Source organism: Suricata suricatta, chromosome 3 (genome assembly GCF_006229205.1).
Source record: "Suricata suricatta isolate VVHF042 chromosome 3, meerkat_22Aug2017_6uvM2_HiC, whole genome shotgun sequence".
Classification (NCBI taxonomy): domain Eukaryota; kingdom Metazoa; phylum Chordata; class Mammalia; order Carnivora; family Herpestidae; genus Suricata; species Suricata suricatta.
This window is the reverse complement of record NC_043702.1, coordinates 157,589,508-157,604,047: the sequence shown is the minus strand read 5'-3', so window position 1 is coordinate 157,604,047 and position 14,540 is coordinate 157,589,508. Positions and strand designations below refer to the sequence as shown.

At 34.4% G+C, this 14,540-nt stretch overlaps 1 protein-coding gene and 1 long non-coding RNA gene across 5 annotated transcripts in view; one reads left to right on the top strand and one right to left on the bottom strand.

The window, feature by feature from the left end:
• The window catches only part of LOC115288368, a 30,931-nt gene extending 28,377 nt beyond the window's left edge, over nt 1-2,554 (top strand). Inside the window, exons 2-3 of the long non-coding RNA XR_003906965.1 lie at nt 397-510; nt 2,478-2,554. This is a non-coding gene — a long non-coding RNA (uncharacterized LOC115288368). The remainder of the gene's footprint in view (nt 1-396; nt 511-2,477) is intronic.
• BRINP3 (BMP/retinoic acid inducible neural specific 3) overlaps nt 1-14,540 on the bottom strand; it is a 414,132-nt gene that overhangs the window by 64,800 nt on the left and 334,792 nt on the right. For all 4 annotated transcript variants that reach the window (XM_029935640.1, XM_029935642.1, XM_029935641.1 and 1 more), the window contains one exon: nt 11,920-12,142. In XM_029935640.1, coding sequence (XP_029791500.1) covers nt 11,920-12,142 — 223 coding nt within the window. The remainder of the gene's footprint in view (nt 1-11,919; nt 12,143-14,540) is intronic.

The window sequence follows — 14,540 nt, the reverse complement described above, 5'->3', positions numbered from 1 at the left end:
GGCTCAGAAAAAAAATGTAATTTTATTCCTCTCTCAATAACAGTCCAAACATAAGCAATCTAGGACTTGGTAGCTTCAAAAGGATTGCACTTTACTATCCTTAACAAGTTTCTTTGTGTTACGATTTTCAGTTCCAGGTCATCACATTTTCATTTTACCCAGGGGGAAGAAGAGAAGGCAGGTGGTGTGTATTTCTATTCCTTTAAGGATCCAAGTCAGAAGTCACATGTATTCCTTCCACTTTACATCTATTTTAGTAGAATTATCCATCTTAGGTTTGGGAAAACTCAAGAGGTGTGCTTTAGCGTGAGCTCGACTCTAACCAGGGGCTGCATTAGTCTAGTAAAAAAAGTAAAAAAAGAAGATGAATAATTTCTATGATAACCCCACAATTAGTCTTCCAGGTCAATTAGGTCCTTTCGAGGAGCTGAAGTTGATCTAAGGCATCATTCTTGGAGTGGTCCACATAGCTCTGGGAGTGGATGAGTGGCAGTGGCGAAGTGGAGGCAAGTAAGTATTGGCGGTACCCAAGGTGAAAACTAGTTCATAGAAATACTAAGGCATTATTTTTCTTTTGCGTTGTGTTGACATGTGCACTGATGCCAAAAGCAATGGTGGATAAACTATTGCTGGAGACTTCGCACAAAGCAAGGCAATAGAACCAAACTGCAGTACCAGTAGGCATATATTATTTTCTGCCACATATTTGTAGAACAAAAAGAAAGCAAGTTTCACTTAAAAATGTTCTGGGTGAAGCAGTATAAAAAAGTTTACTGCGTCTCAATTTTCAGTACAAATCCATATGTCAGAACAAAATGGGAATATGAATAAAGCTCTTGTGTTACACAAGGAACTGTAATGGTTGTCTTGAGGCCAAACACCTGGGCCGCCGTTTCCAACACAAGCTGAGGTAAGTGCTTTTTCATGGCAAAACCACTTTTACTTGAAAGAATAATTGACAGACCAACTAGTTTATTCTGACTTGGATATATGGCAGATCTATTATCAAAACTGAAAAAAAAGAAAACCTATCACTTCTAGACAAACCACTGACATATTTAGTATCAATGGTAAAAGTATTGTTTTCAGGTGAAAATTAGAGATTTGGAAAACTTCTAACTGCACCTATGAGTGTGACAGCTTCCCAATACATAAAGACTTTTCTCATGAAACCAATGATGTTACTAAAGAATGATTTTTTTTTTGTTATTTTATAATGATACGTTGTCAACATTTGGAAGATCTTCAAAACCAAGTGCATGAACATTTTCCAAATGACTGGCAAATGATTTTTATGCGTGGTTAAATATTCTCTACCAAGTTCAAGATAGACAAAATAATTTCATTTTTTAATGTTTATTTATTTTTGAGAGAGAGTGAGAGTGCGAACAAGAGAGGGGCGGAGAGAGAGGGAGACACAGGATCTGAAGCAGGCTCTAGGGTCCCAGCTGTCAGCACAGAGCCTGACTGGTGTTTTGACCCCACAAAATTCAAGATCACGATCTGAGCCTAAGTCAGATGCTTAACTGACTGAGCCACCCAGGCACCCCAAGGTAGACAAAATAATTAAATATAACAGGTGTCAAAATGTTTGTTAATCACATGGTTTTATATTCCATATTACATCTAAATGTTTAAAATCTACTACTTTTTGAATTTTGGGTGTAGTATAAAGAGTCATATCCACAGTTACCTGAAAAGCCTATTATATAATACACACTTCTCCAATAAATCAGTATGAGATTACAAAATTGCAATTTGTAACTGATTGGATAGAGATTCAGCCATGAGAATTCAGCTATCTTCTCTTAAGTCAAATATTAAGCAAATGTGCAGAAATCACCCAAATTTAAATGTGATGTATATTAACATGCAATAATCGTATTGTTCTTTCTAATCAAATTAATGAATATGTATTTTAAAATTTCTGTTTTATTTTTTACTATATAAATATACGTATGTGTATACGTATACATATAGATTGGATTTTTGTCTCTCATACACCAGAGCTCTTTGTATTTCTCAATAATTTTTAAGATTAGGGGACCCTGAGCCCAAATGGTTTGACATTTGCTGGTCAAAGTCATTATAGAAGATTTCAGCTAAAGGATTTGCCACTAAGATAACATAAAAACTACAGTGGAAACATAAAGGAGCAGAATGCTTTATGTATATGTTACCTAAATACCATACCCGGCGCTAGGAAGTAGGAATGCTTTGTCACTCAAGTTTGCTTTTCTTCACTTAACGATAAAGAGGGAACGGTGAAAAGATAAAACATGCAATTAAAAGTAAAAATTGCCCTAAGAAACTTATAAAGACATTTAATTCTAATTTTTCCCCTATTTTGAGCATTATTAAATTGGGCAGGGTGTTGTTTCAACGAATATATTGGTAAGTATACTGTGAATAATGTAATTAAAATAATACATTTACACAAATTGTGTTCTTACATCACTGTTGGTTTGTTTTTCCAGAGGCCAGTGTAAAGATGGCGAGGACCTGGGACATTTCTCTTGACGTACTTAGCTGTGTTGTCATCTCAGGAAGTGGTGTGCACTTAAATTTGCCATATTTTAATTTTTGTAGTGATATGGATGGTGTTTCCTTTGTCACAAATTTGTAGTCGGAAATCAAGTATACACAGTTGACCAACTTAAGGATTTATATTACGGGTCCATTACTTAAATATTACAGAATGTATGGATTCTTTGATACTAATTATTTAAATTCCATACCACCATTAGAAATGATTAGTTTAAAATTACATAGTTGAAGCCATCAAGACAATACTTGAAAATACATTTACAAAAACTGTCCAAGGGGCACCTGGGTGGCTCAGTTGGTTCAGCATCTGACTTTGACTCAGGTCATGATCTCCTGGTTAGTGATTTTTGAGCCTCACATTCAGTTCTCCGCTGTCAGCAGGGAACCTGCTTCCAACCCTCTGTCTCCCCTTCCTCTCCCCACCCCCTGCTTGCACACTCTTTCTCAACAACAAATAAACATTTAAGTAAAATATAAAAAAAAATAAGAAAAAATGATCTACCGCAGCCTTTGCTTTTGTCAGTCAGTGTATAGTACTTAAAATCCTATAATTATTCTTGTCCAAGCTGAGAGTAGTCTAAAAAATGCTTTTTCTAAGCGTGTTTAGTTTATGCTGTCTAGGAATGAATACTGTAACATCCTATATGAATGTTTTATCTAATCGAAGTTTGTTTCTCTTCATTATTAACGAAACAACAAAATAAGTCTCTTTTTGTTTGCAAATTTTGTATATTTTTATTCAAGATAAAGATTGTAATCCATGATTGCTTTTGTTGAATGCAAGATGACTATTTATAAAAATATTTTGTGTTGTCTTAAAATTATTTTCATTTATATAACTCTACTGTTCATAAATTAGGGAGTCACAATCTATCTTCACAGATTTCCATCTGGTTCATATGGCAAGTAAAATGTGATTTTCCCCCCAATGTTGCTATATTTACTTTATATTGTTGCTTTTAATGTTATGTATTTATTAGGTTCTTTATTAGTTTATGTAATACACCATTAAGACTTGGCTACAATTTAATGATTTTTTTCACTGCCCTAGCCCTCAGGCCAATATTCTCCCAAATTGCCTTTCTCAACATTGTGCAGTGATGGTGCATTGGAATATTATCAACATACTCTAGTAATACGTGGGCTTTGACAGAATCAACTATCAAAACAAACTAAAAAGTAAACATATTTATAGTACTAGACTTTGAAGGTACTTCTCTATTTCAAATAGGTTTTATGGCAAGTAGAAAATATTTATTACCATAGGCAAATTATATCTTTATACTTCATTTTTATTGTCTTCAGGACATATTCAAAATGGATTGAGGTATTTATTAGATTTTATATCTACTAAAAAGTTCCCCTAATATTATAAGTGAAGGAAACCAATCTGAATTAGTTGCTGTTATAAGAGAAAATTATTGAAAGAATAATCTGGTATCTCATATATTTAAAAGTATGAAAAAGTAAAGAAAAGAGAAAGAAATCTGTTATGTGTAATCCACTAAAGCCTGAAAAAAAAGAAGGTTGGTCCAATGTGGAAGGCACTATTTTGCAGAAGATAGGTAAGACTTGTAAGTTAATTTTTAAAAGCACCAAATCAGTCTGCATTTAAAAAAGAAGGACTCAGTAAAGAGAGGTTATACTGAAGAAATGAGGGTCAATACAGAGAGATGGTTAAAAGGAAAAGAAAAATGTCTGGATATTCAGCAAAAGAGAAAAATAAGAAAATAGGCTGAAAAGGACTTAAAAGAAACTGAAGGGAAAAAAAGAGTAGGATTTAAAGGACTTTTACACATTATTCCAGTATGTCAGATATAAATACCATTCTCATTTTTACTAAGAAAAATAAAAATTTTTATTTTTATTGCATATTCTATAGAATTGTAAGTACTTGGTGACACATGTGGGCAGAAAGAGTCATGTTAATTAGAAAAAGAAAGTTGGATAACAAAACTTCGGAAAAAGAAATTCAGTGGACCTAGGGGTCAAGTGAAAATAGGGTTTGGGTGGTACTTGAATGCTCTGCCCCAGCTTGGGTCCATATGCCAGTGACATGGTCATCCACCATGGACAGGATTCCTGCAGGAGACATGGTTAGCTACCCTTCTCAACTTCACATCTCAAGGCCATACTGAGAGATAGAGACCAGCCCTGTCAACTATCATCTGAATATTTGTGTCCCCTCCAGATTCCTATGTTGGAATCTTAACCCCCACATACGATGATATTAGGAGGTAGGACCTTTGGGAGGTGCTTAGGTTATGAGGATGGACGCTTTCTGAATGGAATTAGTATTCTTATAATCAAAACCCCAAAGAGGCCCTTTGCCTCTTCCACCATGTGAGCACCTAGAGAGGAGTCAGCAGTTTATAGCCCTGAAGAGGGGTATGCTGGCACCTTCCCTGGGACTTCTAACTTTCGGAACTGTGAACTGTTTATAAGCCACTTTAGTTTGGGCATTTTGTTATAGCAACCCTAACTAACTAATACATTGTCTCAGGTCCATTTGCTAGAATGAAGGAAGGCATTCACCTGCTTAATGGCAAAACAAAACAAACAGAACATGGTATGCTTACTGTAATAAGCAATCTAATTGAGACAGAGTAGGAAATATTTCATATAAAATGACAACTCACTGTCCTATGATTCTAGAAGATGAACTAAAGTATTAGAAAGCATATCACAGAGTATTTATCAAATATTTATTGAAGACTTCCTGTCTGTGATTTGTAGAGCTGTCGCTAGGAACTCCAGCAGGTAGCCAAACATTCAGATTTCCTATAAACTCTTCCTAAATCTCATATTTTCAGAGGGTTCCAGTGGGCAGGGAAATCCTTCCCAAACACATTAAGAGCTATTTCATTTCAGCTTTTCAGATTTATTTTATCCTCTCTTACCCAATGACACTGTTAAGTCTTTCAAATTCATTTCTCTCAAATGTTCAATTTTTTTTGTTCTTCTTCTCTTTAGTTCATGATCACAGTATCATTCTGAATCATACAAGAATTGGAGATCAGGAGGAGAGGAAGCAGGAAAATAAGAAAGTTGCCTGATTTTATGAAATAATCCAAATCTGTATTTAGATATTGATTTGAAATAGCATTTGAATTAAAATCATTTTGATCTATAGTGTTTTAGATTACTCCTATATGTGTTATGTTAGTTAAAATATAGATGCACATGTATATACATAATGTATATAGTTAAATACTTTTATATATTTATGATTATATTTATGTATTATATATGTATGTGTATATAAGCCACTGAGTGACTAATAAACAAATACATATATATTCATATATCCATGTATATTCTATATTATACATTATATATAAGATATATATATATACATACTAGATAGAGTATTAATAAAATATTCAATATTACTCCATGAATACTCAGGATTCAGGATTTAATCTGGTTGTATAAGTTCTCATAAGATGAAGGTGAAGTTATAATACCCTGTATGTAGCAAAAATGTATTTATAATATAAAATATTTTGATGACATATGGATCAAAATACTTTTAAAACACTCAGTAACACTTTTAAAGGCAGAGTATATGGGGACAGTTGGGCGGCTCAGTCCGTTGAGTGTCCAGCATCAGCTCAGGTCATGATCTCACAGTTCGTGGGTTCGAGCCCCGCATTGGGCTCAGTGCTGACAGCTCAGAGCCTAGAGCCTGTCTTCAGATTCTGTGTCTCCCTCTCTCTCTGCCCCTCCCCAGCTTGAGCTGTCTCTCTCTGTCTCTCATAAATAAATAAATGTAAAAAAAAATTTTTAAGACATAGTATAAGTTATATTACAGCAGAGGTTGGCAAATTTTTATTCTCTGAGGAGCCAGATAACAAATATTTCTGGACCATATGACTATGTGGGAACCCTAGCTCTGCCGTCGTAGTGTTGAAAGTAACCATAGAAAATATGTAACCACATGAGTGTCTTTTTTTATATGTGAACATTAAAATGTCAGTTCCACTCAATTTTCATCAATCAAAAATACTATTGTACCTTTTTTTAAGTTTGTATATTGACTTTGAGAGAGAGAGAGAGAGAGAGAGAGGGAGCGAGCAATATAGAAGGGGTCGGAAAGGGGGAAAGAAGGAATCCCAACCAAGCCCTGTGCCCCCAGCACACAGATGCAGGGCTCCAACTCATGAACCAACCACAAGATCCTGATCTGAGCTGAAATCAAGGGTTGAATGCTTAACTGACTGATCCCCCCAGGCACCCTTGCTATTCTACTTTTAATTTTTTTCTGCAATCTGAAATGTGTAACACAGCCTTCTCTTAGGAGCTGATAGAAAAGAGGTGGAGGGCCAGACATGGCCATGTGCCAAATTACGAAACACTGTGGTTGAGCATACTTCTAAGATAAGAGTGACATGGGCCTGAACTTATTCTTCTCTGTGACATTAGAGAAGGGATTTTATCATATCTTACCTTCCGCTATTAATGAAGAAGAGAAAATTTCATAAAAATCTCTTAATCATTTTTTAGTGGTTTGCTGCTGTCTGCACGTACTGGCTCAAAAAAGCCAATTGCGCATGTAACAAAAATAAGCAAATGCTTTAAGGTTTTTATTCCACCCACTGTTTTGAGTGTTGGTTGTTAAACTTCTACCAACACACCTTAAATGTATTTCTATGTACCCAAGACTGCTCTGTAAACAAGATTTGACTTCACAAAATAGTGTAGTTATTTTGTAAGAATTATGAAAGCATACTTCTTAATAATTGCTAGAATTACTGTACTTCAATGAAATGAATATATTATTGTAATCTCAAAAATTTTAGAATGGAAGCAAAGGGAGACTATCTTAAGAAAGCCAGAGTACCACTTCTTAATTTATTCAAGTAAGAAAGAAGATTTTAATGTCCCATGACCTCATAAGATCAACAGCAATGTAAACTCAGTGAGATTAATTTGAGTATCCTTCTTTATCTCAAGAAAGAATTGCACTATGTATTACAAAGAAAAACTTCAACCTACATGTCATTATACAGAAAAGGTCAAGCGGAGCTCCTGGGTGGCTCAGTTGGTTTAGTGTCCGACTTCAGCTCAGGTCAGGATCTCGCGGTTCATGGGTTTAAGCCCTGCGTTGGGTTCTGTGCTGACAGCTCAGAGCCTGGAGCCTGCTTCAGATTCTGTGTCTCTCTCTCTCTCTCTCCCTCCCTTGTTCGCACTCTGTCTCTCTATCTCAAAAATAAACATTAAAAAAATTTTTAACACGAAATCATCTAACTAGTTGACGTTCATTTTGCAGATCTCATTTTATTTGCTTTTGCTTATTTTTCCACATGTTAGTGTAACAGATTAATTCTAAGGATGGGATGAAGCAAAAAAAAAAAAAAAAAAAAATGCTGAGAAAAATGCCCTGAAGGCAGTACCAAAAAATCTCAGATGGAAGTGAGTTGCAAGTATTGCTTATCTACTTCTTTCAAAAATGTTTAAAAACATACCCCACAAATATTCAACCTTTCTTCCCCTACTATATCCTAACAGATTGTAGAACATTGTTGGTGTTGTCTCTTAATGCCATTTTATATTACTCCATCAAATTGAAAAAAGAAGCAAAACAAAAATAAATCCCACATTCTTAGTAAAAGAAAAATAATGATGGGAAAAAATCCAAACTCAATAAGACTCCTTACCTATCAAGTCTACATTTTGTGTGTGTGATAAGTAATAGCTAATATAGGAATTATGCTAAATTTAAAAAAGAAAGTCAAGAGAAGACTCTGGTGATCTTTGATTTATTTAGCTGAAAAGTTTTAGAAAGCAAGAATTATTCCCATAGTTTATTTAATTTAGTTCCATATTTTCCATTAAATGTACTTTCAAACACATGTATTTTATTCTCCTTATTTATTCTGTACATATCCAACTTGAATAGTTTCATTTTTTCATGTGGTTTTTTTTTACAAATCCTGTACTTTTATCGCATATTTGTATGTTTAGATTTTGTTTATGTTTGCTAGAAATTAACGTGGCCCTCATGATATATTTTACCCCACTGTCTGCTCATTTCCAAGTTCCATTTCTCCACTTACACCTTAAATTTTTTTTATGTTTTTATTTATTCTTGAGAGAGAAACAGATCATGAGTGGGGAAGGGGCAGAAAGAGAGAGGGAGACAAAGAATCTGAAGCAGGCTCCAGGCTCTGAACTGCACAGAGCCCAATGCAGGGCTTGAACCCACGAACTGTGTGATCATGACCTGAGCCGAAGTTGGGCCGCTTAACCGACTGAGCCACCCAGGCGCGCACTTACCCCTAATATATCTTCAGATTCTGTCTATGCATTTTCCATGGTATCACATCCTCTCATGCAATTTCACATGCGCTGAATATTGCCATCCAGTTATTCAGGTCTCCTCCGAGCTCAGATGTATATTTGCTGCTCTAGTTGTTCTTGCTTAACAGAACATCTTAATAAGCAAACTCATCAATTTGCTTCCTAACCTACCTCATCTTCTTACATTTCCTATTTTGTTGGAATGTAGAACCATCTATTTCAGTAGTTCACAAATTGCATTTAACCCACACCCATAAAGCATAAAGTTCATTGTAATTAAATAACAGTTGCTTTTCTCGCCATGATTCTTTGTTAGGAAATGTTCCCTGTAAATATGCAGACAGATATATAAAAAAATATTTTATGCATGGAGGGAATAAGAAACTTGTAGGATGCATAAAATAACAAAGCTCATAGCAGTGCTTAGAGAGAAATTTATAACTGTGAAAGCCTATACTAAAAAAGATGAAAGGAATCACTAACCTAACTCTTCTCTCTACAAAACTAGGAAAAGAAAATCATGATAAACACAAAGCAAACAGAGGAAGAAAATAATAATAATTACAGTAGAAAAGTCAAATAAAGAAGCAAACAGTAAAAATATTAAGAAAATAGAAGTTCTTTCAAAAGATCAACAAAATCGACAAGCTTTTGGCTAGACTGATGAAAGAGAGAGAAAAGATCGGTAAGGACCATATAAATATGTCTCAGATTTACAAATATACATATTTGTATATCATATAGCTGAAAAAAGACTGGCATTCAAATATATAACTTATGCTTAAACTCAATAATAAAAATTAAAGACAAAATAGGGAAGAATTTAAATAGAAATTTCCTCAAAGAAGATAACACAATGGACAACAAACACATAAAAAGACAGCATCATTAGTCATTGGGGAAATGCAAATTAAAACCACAAAAATGTGGGGCGCTTGAGTGGCTCAGTTGGTTGAATGTCCAACTTTGGCTCAGGTCATGATCTCACAGTTCAGAGGTTTGAGCCCTGTGTCACACTCTGGGCTGACAGTTCGAAACCTGGAGCCTGGTTCAGATGCTCTGTCTCCCTCTCTCCCTGCTCCTTCCCACTCACGCTCATGCTCTATCTCTCTCTTTCTCAAAAATAAACAAACATTTAAAAGACCCACAAAAGTGCACTACTTCCCAATCACTAGGATGACTATAACCAAATGGTGATAAAGATATGGAATGATTAGAACTGTCACTCATGGCTGAAATATAAGATGGTGCAGCCACTTTAGAAAACACTGTGGCATCACCTTAAAATGTTAAACATAAAGTTATCTTATGACTTGTTAATTTCACTTCTATGCATATGCCCAAGAAAATAAAAAAATATATGTCCACTTTAAAAATTGCACACAAATATTCATAGCAGCATTATTCATAGTAGCCAAAAAATGGAAACAACTCAAATGTCCATCAAATAATTAATGGATAACCAAAATGTGATATATCCATGCTACCGACACACGGTACAATATGGATGAATCTGAAAGCACTTTACGAAGTAAAAGAGGCCAATCACAGAAGACCACATATTGTGTGATTCCCTTTACATGAAATGTCCAAAATAGGCAAATTATTAGGACAAACACCAGATTACAAATTTCTAGAGGCAAATATCCTAGGACTGGGTGTGGGAATATGGGAAGGGACTGCTAATTGGCACTGAGTTCCTTTTAAGGACAATGAGAATGTTCTCAAGTGGTAATATTTGCAGACACTTTGAATAGCCTAAAAATCATTGAATTAAAAGAATGTCAATGGTTTATTCTGAAATGGAACTTTAAACATTTTTATCAGTCTATTTATTTATCCTGAGAGAGAGAGAGAGAGAGAGAGAGAGAGTAAGTGAGTGAGCTGGAATGGGGGAGGGGCAGAGAGAGAGGGAGACAGAATCCCAAGAGGTTCTGCACTGCTGACACAGAGCCCAATGTGGGGTTCAAACTCACAAAATTGTGAGATCATGTCCTGAGTCAGAATCAAGAGCCAGATACTTAACTGACTGAAATTGAACTTTTAAAAATGGATGGACTTCCAGGTTTGTTTTGTTTTTCAGTGAAAAACTCTGTTTCTATTTCTCATTATAAAGATTTAAGCTTCAAGTCAAAAATTAAGCATTATATAACAGAGATACTGACACAGATGCATTTTTGTTCAATGATATTTTCCTATATTTTTCCTTAGCCTTCTATTTTGCTGTATTTTCTAAACTTTCATTTTAGAAAGTGCTCGAGCAGAGGGAAGAGGCAGAGGGAGAAAGAAAGAGAGAATCTTAAGCAGGCTCCACGCCTAGCACAGACCCCGACACAGGGCTCTGTCCCAGGATCCTGGGATCATGACTTAAGCCAAAATCAAGAGTTGGAGACTCAACCAACCGAGCCACCAAGGCAACCCAATTTTGCTGTATTTAAAAAATCTGACTTCACATAAATAAATACAACTTGTCAGTGCACTGATTAATCGACAACTCAGAAACTGCAAATCTAAAAGCTCTGTTTTCCTAAATTAGCTCAGATACAACAGATTTACCAGTCTGTCATTTTCATACAGAGTTTTCCAAGTTTTCAGCAATTTTCAGAGATTTATGGAGACTGAGGTTTATTTATGCTTATTCATTTATTATGAGCACTGCTCAAAGGAAATAAACTTTAAATTCTTTTATTTGAAAATTATATATTGAGAAATTTTACTTGGTGATACTACTTCTATCCTATGTGTACAAAATACCTGTAAGATTTTGTGTTTTCTGTTCACTGTATTACAGTTATTAGCCAACTACTATACAAAGCAGTCAGAATGATTTCTTGATTCTGATAATAAAAGAAAAGGAAAACCAAGGCAGTGTCAGGATAGGGGTTCCCCGCTGGATTATTACTTTGGAACATATTTTGAGACTTAAGGGACAATGTTGTTTTCAAATTATCTCAAATAATACAAATTATAACACAACTATGTATATCACCATATCCACAATCGGAAAATAAACACAGCTCACTGTCCAGACAACACCCTTAGCTGTCTATATTGTCACACATGCCTTACCTTTGTCTTGGCAAACTGATGAGTGGTTGTTTATGACACCTCTTGCTAAGGCTAAAGAGCTTGTGCACAATTTTCTGAGCCTTTAGGAATAGTTGCTTCATGCTGTTCTCCAGTTGCTCATAGCGGCGCTGAAAATGAGAATCCATTGTCCACAAATGCATTATGGCAGATGTGTTGAGGAAATAATTCATGGGTAGCCTTTTCATAAAGAACTTGAATTCATCTGGAAAAATGTTAAAATTCAATACTTTAATAAAACAGTTATTTTCCCTTTTCTCCAAACACATTTAATATGGTCATATTAATAACAAATAAAATCTATGATTTTGTGTGTGGCAAATTAATAGCAAGTTGGGATTTTTCTTTTGATGCTTTTGAATTGTTTTCTTTTTTGTTCTCCTTAAAATAGAATTTTCATGGAAGAAGATAATTAACATAATTTGTACTAAAGCAAATAGTTTGGGCAGAAACTTAAAGCTGAACGTAATTTTTCCATGTTCTCCTTTGACGGCATTTGAATGAATTTTCTCTCACAAAGAGTAGTCATTAATTTAGTCTTCACTTTTGGCATTAGTATTAATAATTTTTTACAAGTGTTTCATTTTAAAGAAATATTTTCATTATCTCAGTAGAGAAAATATATATAATAATTATTAAATGATTATATTAGTGTTCAAAGAAAGAAAGCTTTTAAAATAGAAAATTTTAATATCCAACTATGCATTCTGGTTTTCCTTTTAACTGTATTCTAATGTGTCAAGGCAAAGTAGTTTGAAACAAAGTTCATGCCAAAAAGAATAAAAATTTTTAAATTTAAAGCTCTAATTTTTTTATTTTGTTTTTGTGCCAATAATTATCATATCTGAAGTTGTTTTCCTTTCAAATGTCTGAAATATATATACTAATTGCATTCACATATGTATATGAATAGTATTGACCCATAAAAATAAATGAAGTACTGATACATGTTACAATATGAATAAACCTTGGAAAGGCAAAATATTGCATGATTCCACTTATATGAGATGTTTAGACTAGTCAAGTTCATTGGGATAGAAAATAGATTAGAATTTACCAGGGGTGAGGGAAGAATGAGTGGAACATAATTATTGCATATTAGATACAGAAATTGTTTAAAGTGATGAAAACTTTTTTAAACAAGACAGTAGGGATGGTTGCACAGTATTGTCAGCATAATTAATGTTACTGAAGAGTGCAGATAAAATAGCAAATTTTATGTTTATATATATTTTACTTCAATAAAAACATTTTCACAGACAGAAAAGAGTATAGCCTTTCCCCATACTCTTTAACTTCCAAAGTAAATACGATTAGGAACTTTAAAAAATAAAAACAAAAAATCCTTTTTATTACTTTTACTACTTCTTAAAAACATTTGTTTTGTGAAGAATTCTATGTTGCTTTCATTTTGCTGCAGTATATGGCTGCGTTTCCTCCACACTACAAGATCCGTAAAGTGTTTTCAGAGACTTAAGAGTTATTATTTGGCAAGTGAGACCAATGACATTTTAGTCACTATTCTACCCATCAAAAAGTTATATGGTACACATGAAACCTTAGTCTCTCCGTACCTTCATTTCCTCCTTTGAAAATGAGATTATGGATGATTATAATCTCATTTATCTTCAAATTCTATAATGTTATAAGCAATTCTTTAAAGTTTCAGTTAGTTTTAAATATACAATTGAAAAGCAGTTGTTTCCAAATGCTCAGTTGCACTCATTTTTATTTAACTGAATTCGGACAAAGTGTAACAATAGCCATTTTGTGATGTGAACAGTGTTTCTAACACGCTGTTTTAAAACTTCCAGGGGAGCCTGGGTGACTCAGTCGGTTGAGTGTCCGACTTCGGCTCAGGTCAGATCTCACGTTTGTGGGTTCGAGCCCCGCGTCGGGCTCTGTGCCGACAGCTAGCTCAAAGCCTGGAGCCTGCTTCAGATTCTGTGTCTCCCTCTCTCCCTGCCTCTGCCCGCTCATGCTCTGTCTCTGTCTCAAAAATAAATAAAACATTTAAAAAAAAATTTTTTTTAAACTTCCAAATTATCATTTCTTAAACTATGCCACTCGGGAAAAAGGGATCTACACTAGTGCATATACATATTTAATCAATTATATATATAATGTATAAGGGCTATTTCAATATTCAGATCCAAACTATTTCTTCAATGCTGGCAAGTACAACTTTTTGGCAGTTAACAGAAAATTATATTCATGGATATTGGAATTATTATTTCTTCTGGAATAAATGAATACAGAATCCTAGCATCTTTTGGATATTGAAGGCATAGACTATTACTAGAAGAAATAATGATTTTTATAGCAAAACAAATATGAAGATTTTTTGTAAGTTTATTTATTTATTTAGAGGGGTCAGGCAGAGAGAGAGAGGGAGAGAGAGAGAATCCCAAGTAAGCTCGGCATGGTCACCAGGAAGCCCCACATGGTGCTCCAACCCATAAACCGTGAGATAATGACCTGATCTGAAATCAAGAGTCTGATGCTTAAACAATTGAGCCACCTAGACACCCCTATGAAGATCTTGGAGGATATATCATGTGATATACTTCAAATCATTTTTTAAAGTAACCAGGGTACAAATA